The sequence below is a fragment of the Cornus florida genome, unplaced genomic scaffold (genome assembly GCF_030987335.1).
Source record: "Cornus florida cultivar Cherokee Brave unplaced genomic scaffold, ASM3098733v1 CherokeeBrave_3.0.0_Hap2_Chr08, whole genome shotgun sequence".
Classification (NCBI taxonomy): domain Eukaryota; kingdom Viridiplantae; phylum Streptophyta; class Magnoliopsida; order Cornales; family Cornaceae; genus Cornus; species Cornus florida.
Window position 1 is genome coordinate 60666063 of NW_026775578.1, and position 12185 is coordinate 60678247.

Consider the following 12185-nt stretch of genomic DNA (forward strand, 5'->3'; position numbering starts at 1 on the left):
TACCCCATCCAACCGGTTAAATGTTCCCCAAAACGTGATCTAACCGATTAGATTACCCCATCCAACCGGTTAAATGGTGACCAAAAACTACGTATTGATGAAAACACACCTTTTACCCCATTCCACTGTCACTGACGTGTGTGAACGTGAGAATAAAAACCCACCCCATCATCTAATTCATTAATAATAGATTAAATCATCAGAATAACAAATACGTGAGTCAACATTTAAGAATCAAATTATACAAATCTCTTTTTGTACATTGTCTAAAGAATTAAAATATAATAATAAAGCCGACATGGCCAAAATTACATGACTTTAACATGAATGAATATCCTAATTACATCAACATCCATGAACACATATAATTCAACAGTTCATCTCCAAATTTCCTGAAAAATGTTAATAAAAATAGGGTGAGCTCAACAACTCAATAGAAAAAGTTTAAAGTACATTGCTAAAAATCCCGTTAACTACAACCAAAGAGGAGAGTAAGAAGAAAGGATCATGAGAATGTCAACCATAACATCAAACATGAATTCAATGAATTCATAAATCATGCAACACATGAGATGCAATTGCCCTCCTCTTTCCTTCCAACCCAAAACTCATCAAATCCTTCACAACCATCATCTCACTTCTCAACCCATTTTACACCGCAACAACAATTCATTTCTCATCCTTCATTCCAACATCATGATTTCAATTTCACAAGCCCAAGCCCCCATGAAAAATACATGAAATTTATGCAATTAATCATCAAAATACCAATTATGAATTTAAATCAATATCATTATACATGATATCCAAAACATGAAACAACCATACAAGTTATACTTTCACATTTCATCATAGAAAATAGCATGTTATGCACAATTAGCATAAAAACACTTTGGCCACATTTCAAACCACATAGATCAACCATAGACCATGCTTGAACACCATAACCCAATTCTATACAAAACTAAGCATGCTACACAACAACAAGATTCCATGTAAGAATATACATAGAAACTCACTAAAATCATAGGACTTGTAATTTAAACTTCCACTGCCTCAAGATAGGAACCCAAGCTCTAAGCTCCAAACTCAAATCTCACCAAAAGCTTGCAATACTGGTACCAGAACGTAACCCTTGCAACGATCTATAACTTTGCTAACTCCGGCTTAAACCAAATCTTCTTCTAACATGAAGAAATTCTAGAAAGAAGGGGAAGAGAAATATAGAGAGAGAAAGAGAAGTGTGGAGTGAAGGAAAGAGTGGTTCGAAAAATGAGGGTAGAGAATGAGTGGACTAAAAAAATGAAGTCAAGTCTTTGGCTTTTAGCACCTTCCAAAGTTAATGGTCCAAGAAGCTTAAATGACAACAATGCCCATCAAACTTCCTTATAACCTCTACAATGCCATAAAATATATCTCTCCACTCAACCACACTAATAACCACATATACACTTATATAACTACACAAGTGCACCACATAAATAAAATCCCCTAAGATAAACAAATGGGTAAATAGAACAATACCAAGGAAAAATATCAGGACCCACACGGTGCGCAAATAAATAATAAATAAAAAAAATACGAGATGTTACAGCGCTGCAATTGTGTGGCTGTTTTTTTATTTTTTTTATTTTTTTTTTTCCTTCATCTTTGATCTTTGCACTTTCTATTTTGTATTTTGTGATAGTTGATAGCTATAAATTTTATTCTATATTATTTTATGAATTGGTGCTTCTCTTGGGCGGTGCACAAAACAATACACAACACTTTGAGTTTGGAAAATAGTGTCAAGTGGGCATCATAGTTAAATTTATAAACCGCTTAAAACCTATACTATGTAGTACGAGTGAGAAGGGGTCGTCCTAAGGGATTGGAGTCGTACTTAAATGTGAAAATGCAACTAGGGTTAGTAGGTCGAGTGATCAAACAAATGGTTGGTTGGGTAAGTAAACTAGAGAGCAACTAAATTAAACTAAGTGATTGAATGTAACAAAAGTAAGCAAGAGAGAGAGAGAGAGATTTTGTGGTTTAGAGGTCACCACCAAGCAATGTTTTTCTACACTTCTAACTAGTGACGAATGAGGGTAAAGTGTTTTGCAATATTTGTGTGTGTGTGCTTGGTTGATTCAATTAGCAAGTGTGACCAATTTAAGCATACATTGTCTAATCAACATGTGAAAAACACAATATATCTAGCAATTAAGTATATATTGTCTAAATAGCATGTGAGAAACACAACATATCTAACAAGTCATTAATCCTTTCATTAAGCTCACAAGCCAAACACATCACAAGGTTAGAGACATATGCTACTTGCATTCAAAAGTATGGAATATCAAACAACTAGCATGGATTGTCCTCTCATCTAACGAATTATGCTATCACTACACTACAATTAAACTAATGGCATGAAATTAAACTAACTAAGCTAAGGGAGAGGCATAATCTATCAAGAAGTGAGCATGAACCATCTAGAAAATCACAAGAGCATCATTTTAAGCACAATATTTTGACAATTCCTAAATCCATAGCATTAATACACATAGACATGCATCAATTACACAAGGAATAGAGGTAAACACATGAACATCTATTCTAGCATACATCGACATATGGATAGAATGAAATGATTGATTGGAAGCATTAAACCACATAAATCATTGAATAAACAAGATCTATATGTATAAAAGTGCCAAAACATTAATTACAACACTAATCCCTCAATAATACACAAATTTAAGATATAGAAAGCATGTTTGGGGCTAACTCTAGCCCCAAGAGGATGTCTAGCCACTCATGGTGATGATGCTCCAACCCTCAAGGGCCAATTCCATGGTTGAAATCTGCTCCTTGTTGATGAAGAGTCTCCAATGGTGTTTCTAGCCTCCTCTTCCTCTCCAAGAGATGATATAAAAATAATGTTGGCTCCCCCTTGTAAAAGCAATCCTTAACCTTATATAGGTAGGTCAAAATGACACCCAAAGTGAGCTGGGGTTGTGCACCCAATCTTCCCTAATGATTGGATAAAGGACAACTTTCAATGAGATGGAATTTTAACTTTTTCGCACTGGAGGAAGTTCGATCGATCGAACTTAGGCTGGATCGATCGAACTGGTTGAGCTTTTTGGAAAAAGACAAATCCGAGATATTTATGAGAAAATGACAAAAGTGGTTAGTGGGTGGTACAAATGTGGATATGATCAATCATTTGAATAAGGACAAAAGTGTTCGATTGATCGAAGGATGGTGTTGGATCTATTAAACTTTTGGAACTTTATGCTTTTGGGTCAAGACTTGGATCTATCTTGAAGTGCTGAGATCGATCATTGTTCAATCGATCGAACCTTGCTGCTTGCCACATTTGGCTTCATTTGCTTCCCTCTTTCTCCCCTTTGCTTATTTCTTTGTTCAATCCCAGAATTGCTTCAGTTAAACTCTTATTTGGCTAAGTTATCTTATTTTCGGGATAAGTGCCTGAAAAAAGAAATAATACGAAATCAATCTAAAACGGTAAAGTAAGATAGATAAAGGTACTAGAATGTCTAAACTTAAGGGGTTTAAATACACACTTTTCAGTGCTCATCAAGAATATATAAGACTAACAAGTGAGAGCACCATAAATTCTCTTTACTAAGAGCATCCCCAATGCAAAATGCTATTTTTTCATACCAAAGCTATATTTTGGGAGGAGTTACAGTGCCAAAATGCTATATTTTAGCAATTCTGCTACAATGGTGCATTTCATCTAAAATGCTATTTAGAATGTATTATTTTTATCCACCTGTTATATTTTGAGAAACGATACCGTATGATAAAAAATAGACCGACCTCTCAAATTTTTTTGAGAGTTGCTATATATGGCAATACTTTTGACAATTTCAAAATATGAAAGGTTTTTTGAGAGCCCATTGGAGTGTATTATTTTCACCCACCTACTATATTTTGACTTTGAGAGGGTATTGGAGATGTTCTAACTACTATAGTGAGATAAGTTTTAAAATTTGTCAAATTTTTTTTAAAAAATATATATTTTAAAATTTCTTAATTCAACAACCACAAAAGAAACTCGTAACTATTCTCATAAAATTACTATTTTAATAGCCTTACAAATTACAATTACAATATTCAAATACAAGAAGTTTATAATAAAGTTACTTGTTGGGCTTTGATCCGTTTTGAAAATCTCTTCCATTGAAACTGGGTCACCTACACTAATGGGCTTTATGGCCCAACCCAGAGCCTATACCGTGTGTCTATATATATATATATATCTCCCTGTGCAAATCTTCCTGATCTAGGGTTTCGACTGCAAGTTGAGTAGCCGCGGCAAACAACCATGGTGTTGAAGTAACGTTCTTCTCTCACCTTCCTTCTATTTTTTTTTCTTAGTTGATGTCTTTATTGCTTTGCGATATGAATTTTTTCGTTTGCTTGCTGTGAAAATGAGCGAATGAAGATGAAATTTTGCATAATGTTTTTTTGTTTTCCTGGGTTTACGAGATATGGAAGCTTAATCAAGAATCTAACTACCTAGGACTCAAAATTTATGTTCTATTTTTATCCCACATTTTCTTAGCAACCAAACAGATATTGATTTGGATACCGTGGTTCGTATCGGTAATTTATTTAGGAATTTAAACCTGTAAGTGGTGATACATCTGAAGATTGTATAATCTTCTTATGTAATATTGATTGTGAGAATATAGCGTAAGCTATTTGTCACGAAGCTCTGTTTGGGATCTAAAAATTGATTATTGATTCTAGTCGGTAGGAGGTGGTGTTTATAGCTATTTTTTAATTTTTTTTTTTTTTAATTGGTACCATTTTGCAAATGGATTCATTATGGTGGATCAGAATGTATTTTTTTCATGTAAATCTAATGTATTCGATAAATATGTTAACCATGGTTCTGAAAAAAATGTTGCATTTCACTCGTTTAGAAGCTAGCCAAAGCCTATATATAAGTTTATTCCAAATTTAATTCCTTTCTTTCTTCTTCTTCTATTTTAATTTAATTAATTTATTGTTTTTTTTTAAAACCTAAATATAACTCAATCATTCCTCTACTTGGCTCTTCCAAACCTTTAGTTCATGTTACCTAATCAAGCCTCTATTGAACCATGTGCAGTCTGTTTTTATTTTATTTTATTTTATCCGTAATCATTAACATGTTCCTCAATAATCTGCAATCTTGATTTCTCACGCAAGAAAGTTAAAATGTCTTTTGGTTAGTAAATATTTCTCAAACTTATTTTGTCTTTTTATTAATAAATATTTATCAAACTTATTCTTATTAAAGTCTTTGTTTGGAACATGGAAAGATGGAGGGATGTAACTTTTCATAATCAGTGCACTGAGAAGTTGATGATATTGTTGTGTCACTTATGGTTGTATTAATGATCCCTTTTTAGAATTATAGTTTTGATGATGAGTTCCTCACAAATTTATATACACGATCGGCAGGAATTGCCTCATTTGCAGCTACTGTAAAATGAATTATTTTGAGATCAAAGTAGCATAAGTGCTAACTTGGGACATGGACACGACACTATACAGATATGCTGACAAGTTGAATCATAAAAAAGTAGGACACAAACACATTGTGAACACTACTACATACATATATAAATTTTATTTATGCATCTATTAATTAAGACAGCTATAGAATCTTAATTAATTTTTAATTCTTACGAATAATGTAATTTAGAAGACGAAGCTATTGAAATATTATAACGATTTCTATGTTATTGTTATATATGTTATTTTCTTTGCCATCAAAATACATTTTTGTCATATAAGAAAGTGTCATTGCATGCTTGACTTCTTGTGACTTTTTTCCAAGTTGTATGACCTTTTTTAGATATTTTTGTGTTTAGAAGACTTTCGTTGGAAGTGTCTTGAATGTGTTGGCCAAGTGTCTAGGATTTGTTGGCCAAGTGTTTGAATACTGCAATTTATTTTTAGTTATGGACGTGTTTTGATGAAGTGTAGGACACGCGTGTTATAGGATTGTGTACATGAGTTGTTGGTGTTTGACACTTGTCTGATATGAATGTGACACATTCCTAGAAGTGTCCTTGCCTTTTAGTTTGAGATCAATGCACTTGCATTTCTTATTTTGAAAATCTTTGTATTTACTGCTTAAAGTTGGGTATTTCAGGACTGAACTTTGCCGCTTCAGTGGTGCCAAGATATACCCTGGCAAGGGTATTAGATTTGTTCGTTCGGATTCCCAAGTAAGATTCAATGATTATCTCTGTAATTTTTTTTTTTTTTTTGAACGGCATCTGATATTGGTATCTTACCTTCTTTTGGGTTGGTTTATCTTTTCCTTTTGTTGAAAACTTCTTACCGCTGGTTGATCAATCAAGGTCTTCCTCTTTGCCAACTCCAAATGCAAGAGGTATTTCCATAACCGACTGAAACCCTCGAAGCTGACCTGGACAGCTATGTACAGGAAGCAACATAAAAAGGTGATTAAATTCAAGATGAATTTTATATACTTTAGGCTTGTGTTGGAGTGTACTTGTTTCATTTTATATGCATGAAATTTATTTGTTCGAGGGCAGACCAATTTGATCTTTTCTGTTACCCTCTGAAAACTCACAGGACATTGCTCAAGAAGCTGTTAAGAAGAGGCGTCGCGCAACTAAGAAACCTTATTCAAGATCTATTGTGGGTGCTACATTGGAGGTTATACAGAAGAAAAGAACAGAGAAACCTGAAGTTCGGGATGCTGCTCGGGAGGCTGCTTTGCGGTATGACTTATCTTTTGTATTGCAAGCTTTGGAGACATTGATAACTAAATGTCATTGCGTAAGTGAATTAATTATTATATGTTAACGGCAGTGAAATCAAAGAGAGGATCAAGAAAACCAAGGATGAAAAGAAGGCCAAGAAAGCTGAGGTGTCGGCCAAGAGTCAGAAGGCAGGCAAGGGTAGCATGCAGAAGGGTGGTGCAGCACCAAAGGGCCCCAAGCTTGGAGGTGGTGGAGGAAAGCGTTGAAATTCTATGGTTGATTCCTTTCCTTTTATCTGGTGTTAGTAGTATTGGTAAGATTATCTGAAATTTTGTACTGGTTAATATTTGATTTGCAGTTGTAGCCACACTGTGTTGGATGCTTCTTGTTTCATTTATGCTGCATGTGAGACCTCTATATCTTTACGCGCATTTTGTTTAAGTGGTAATTTCGTGGTTGTAATGATCTACAAACATGGATAGATTCATCTGGGTTTGTCGAATGCCTTTCCAAAACTTATCTGTTTCCTTTGTACTCTAGTTCATTATCATGTTGTCGATGAATTGTTGGCACTCTTTGCCATGCCTGCGTTTTATGCTTTGATTATTTTGTTTATTCGACACAAAATGTGCAATTCATTTTTGAGTAAATTGTCTGGACGGCAAATAGATATGGGGAATCTAGATATACAAGTGTTGAGATTACATGAAGCACTTTAAGATTCATGTGATGATATTTCATGGCACTTGAGTAAGGAAGAAACCAATGGAGTTAGTTTAGCAACTTTTAGTTCGTTTCGTATTTGTTTTGTATTTTTGGTAGATTTTGGTAAAAGACCAGAAATGTTTGGCAATCGTATTTGTGTTTTATTTTTGGTAGATTTTGGTAAAAAACCAGAAATAAATGACAATCACGAATTACACTTCTATGCCCAATTACACTGATTTTTTTCAGAAAAGCCAACACTGTAAATAGGCCAACACTGTAAATAGGGATAATTTAATAAATGAGAAAGGCCATCAACACACTGCAGATGGGGATACTGATAATTTAATAAAGGGTAAACTTCATTTATCTCCTTTAAAGTTTGTCAATATTTCTTTATCTATCTTCTTTCTCAGTGACTTTTTGTTTTTACTGTTGTCTATGAAATGTTTGCTTTCGTTTTAGGCATTAGGATAAAATGAAATGTAAAAATGAAACCTCAAGGTAAGCGGGATTATGAAATGTAGAGATCTATGTGAAATATTAACAAACCTTAGGGGAATTGAGTAGAATTAATCCTTCAATAAATGACAAGTTGAGAGGGACTAATTAAAAACAAGACATAGGAAAAAAAAAATGGGGGTATTAAGCCATTCAAGACGAAAGTAATTACAAATAGGACAACTTATACAAAACCAATTGTCCTCACTAAAGTCTCATCGGTTGATACAATTAACCCGATAATTTAATCCTATTGTGTTAGGGTTGAGGGGTTCAATTCGTTTATATATCCCATGTTAGTGGTTTGGTTATACTTGTTTAATTTAACGTGTCATAATCGTGAACACGAGTTATCTGTTTAGACGCAATTACGAGGGTTGAACTTGTATAACCCGTTTGATGTGCACAAATAAAGGCAGAGTAAAGACTCACATGTTGGGTATTGTTGCAAGAACCTTGTATTTACTTGATTTACTGATGAATGATGTTTAAAGTTTTATTTTTTTATTTTTTTGGCTTGGAATTTTGAGATTCGTAGTAATGATTGACCTTAGTTCAGATTTTCCTTTAGTATTTAGTATTTCATTGGCATAGATTTCCTTCACTTTGAATTAATTGCTGATGCTGAATCTTTGTACTAAATTAGACTAAACTAGACCGGGGAAAATAGATTGTTTAATTATCTGGGAAAAAAATAGAAAATTGTTTATAATGAAATTATGGAAATATTAGATTAGATTGGAAATAGAATCCATGATCAATCATTAGCTTGAATGAGAGCAGTTCAAGGTGTTCAGTTTACATTATTAATTTTATTGATTATTTTTAGTTATTTTAGTTTGATATAGCTTTTAACACTTCACGGATGTGCCTTTGTTTTTGAGTTTTATTTGGTATTTTTTTTTTAATTGCCACGTGTTGATTTGAAGTTCATAGTATTAAGCAAAAAATTCTCTTAACATGTAGGATTGACTTGCAGAATTTGTTGACCTTGGAATATTATTCCATAAATTAGACATTCTGGTGTAATCACTTCATTTTGAACAATGCAGTTCAGAGTGTGTCTTTATATTTGAATAAAATCGCAACCAAGGGCAAAACCTAAATGCTGGAGGCAAATTATGAACTGCAAAGTTGATATCTTTAATCCTTCAATATATATATATATATATATATATTGCATTGTCAAACCTTTACTTAACGGTGTCAAAATTTTACTTACATATGTCATACTTATACTTAATATTGGACCATCTACTTTATATTTGCAAGCATGTATGTTCAAGGATCATTCTTGAAGTTCTTTCAATGGAGCATTACAATACACAGATATTTCAGTGGAGCATTACAAGTGACACATTATACAATGCATTGAATCAAATAAGATTTTACATACATCTATAAATCGAGTAAAACCTAACTAGCTGAAGGTGGTAGTTAGGTTTAAAAATAGTTGTGCATTTCGGTTCCACCCATTCTCGATAAATATGAGAATTTCAAAATAATTGTGCTTCAAGTGGTATAATGATAACAATATAACTGTCGGTATAATTTTCTTCTTCTTCATTGAGTTTAAGTGCAAAACATTCTTCTTCTTCATTGAGTGCAAAACACCACCGTGTCTGATATATTAGCATGCAATGAATCAACAATTTTAGATTTATTTTTAGACAGATTTAAGTTATTTGGTTTCAAAAAGATAATTTTACCCTTGCTACTATGTAAACTTTCATTAAAATCTAAGTGAGTTTTATCATTAACATTCTTGCTAACATTAGTCATCTCATCAGGTTTAATCTTTCCACAAGTAAGCAATTAACTTCTCTTGTGTCTTTTTCAATTCAGTCTCAAGAAACCCTAATAGATCAACAATAGATACTTTTGCAGAATTAACTTGACTTGCCCCTCATTCGAGATGCCTTACCTTCTTGAATATTATTGACACTTTTTTGCATTATTTAATCTCCGTCTGTTTCTATTCACTTTCTTTCTTCAAAGCATTTCTTTCATTCTCAACTTCTTTCAATTCTTTAGCTTGCTTCTTAGAGGCTTTTGTGGACTATACAATTTTGACATATAATTCATTGAATGCTTTTTGCATAATTCTCCCTTGTTGCCTCGTTGTAGCAATCTTCATCATATGATTTTTCCACATCTTCATCACTTGAATCAGAGCCATCAACACCTTTAGCAGTATATAGCAACAAAAGTAAGAGAATTATCATTATCATTATCATGAGAAGAAGCATTATCATTATTAGATCCTCGAAAACTGAAGCTTTTATTGTTTTCCCCTTATTTATATATTTTGACTTTTTCTTAGTAACAAAGCTATTTTAGGGTTTGGACAGACTGTTGTTAATGACTTCTACCACCACATGTCCAACAAGTAATTTCAGTTTCTTTAGATTCTTCTTCTTTCTTTTTATCTTTCATCTCTCTTCCATTCGATTAAGATTCTCTATTCCTAAACCTTGACTCACCCCCTCTTTTATTTTCATTGACATTTTTAGACTAGATCAAATTTCTAAATCTTTTAGTGATGAAATCAATCTCTTCATCAGAGTTACTATCATATTTAAACTCAAACTTGGAAGATTCAAACTTTGAAGCTTTTAGGACTAATTCCTTAGACTTTTGGGAATTTTCATAGCACTTCATCTCATAATTTTTGAGATGTTCTACTATTTCGTCAACTTTCATGGCATCAATATTTTGAGTAGCATGCAATGCTCAAACTTTGATTCTAAACCTATCAGGTAAAAACCTAAGTGTTAAAAGAGATACGGGAAGAGAAATTGCAAATTATTTGGAAACTCCTACACCTCGGTTCAAGATCTCTCTTAAGACTTCCCCAAATCCACTATAGCACATTCTTACGGGTGGAGAGCAAACCTCACAAGAAGCAAGCCCTTACTTCTCCTTGCTAAGAGAACAACCAACCTTAGACTTCCTTTGGATCACAAATCATTACAATTTCTTTGCTAAGAAAAGTTCATTCTCTTAAGCTTCCTTTGAGGCACACCAACCCAGTGGGCCAAAACAACCCTTACACTAGATTGTAGAAACAATTTGTTGCATAAGAATATCTCACCACATTGATATGCAAATCAAGCTCACAGATAGAATATATATGAATATAAATGAAGCTCAATAATCTATGAATAATATATATATATATATTTTTTGTTAAAATACTCTATGAATAATATGAATGAGAGAAGATAATATAAGTGAAGAACAAAAGTTCTTATGTACTCCATAGGATCTCTCAAGTGTAAAATAGATCAAAATTTCTTTGAAGATTCGAAAAAGAGCAAAAGCTCTTTGAATGCTTAATTGAATCTATCAAGTTTAATATATTAATGATATGAATGAGAGAGGATGAGAAAAGTGTAAGAACAAAAGCTCTCTATTACACAATAAGGTTTCTCAAGTGTTGTATCTAATATATAAGTGCCTCATGTTTATATAGGCAAAATTTTGAAAAATATAGCCTTTAGAAGGTTGTTGGAGGCATTAATCACATTTCTAGCCGTTGGATTTGAATCCAGACCAAAAGGAGTCGACTCCCTATGAAAGGAGTTGGGCTCCCTCAGCTCTGGGAGTCGGGTCCCTTCAAAAGGAGTCGGATCCTTTGCTGTTTGCAGGAGTGACTTTTGGAAATCCATTCTGGAGTGAAATGTGTAGGCCCTTTTTCATGGGGAGTCGGCTCCCTCACTGTGTATGACCCAAAATCAGTTTATTTATGGGTTATACACTTCCTATATATCATGTGTAGATCATATGAGAATGTTTATATGAAGTCCGTGACCTATCTTTAGGCAATTAAGGATCAAATGTGAATGAGTATGCATGATCCAATAGTCTTGAACCAACTCATGGTAACAAAGGCCTTGGAAATTAACAATTAATTTTGTGGCCTATTCTCAAGTGTCTTAAGGATATTAGAATAAAATCAATTACATTGATTCAAGGTCCTTGACATCTTTCTAAGTGAATATTGAGATTATATTGAATATTCCAATTTAAGAAATTTCTCAATATGCGACAAATGACTTTTCAAGAATAAAATAATTAAGTTTAACGCCTTATACTCTAATTTCTGGAGACCCATATAAATTACATGATTGAAGTACACGGTCCTAGTATTTTTAGCTAAAGTGTTGAGTTATTGCAAAGCTTATGTAATGAGTTAGTTCAAGGTTATGTAAGCTTGAACTAGCTCATTCTTTAACA

General features: G+C 33.2%; 1 protein-coding gene across 1 annotated transcript; it reads left to right on the top strand.

Annotated features, from left to right (window-relative positions):
- The first annotated feature begins 4254 nt into the window (after positions 1 to 4254).
- LOC132271830 (large ribosomal subunit protein eL24) lies at positions 4255 to 7279 on the top strand. The gene is made up of 5 exons (XM_059773324.1): positions 4255 to 4347; positions 6161 to 6236; positions 6372 to 6473; positions 6610 to 6758; positions 6850 to 7279. Exons 1-5 carry the CDS (start codon positions 4337 to 4339, stop codon positions 7004 to 7006), a joined length of 495 nt encoding a protein of 164 aa, XP_059629307.1. The 5' UTR covers positions 4255 to 4336; the 3' UTR covers positions 7007 to 7279.
- Positions 7280 to 12185: the final 4906 nt, after the last annotated feature.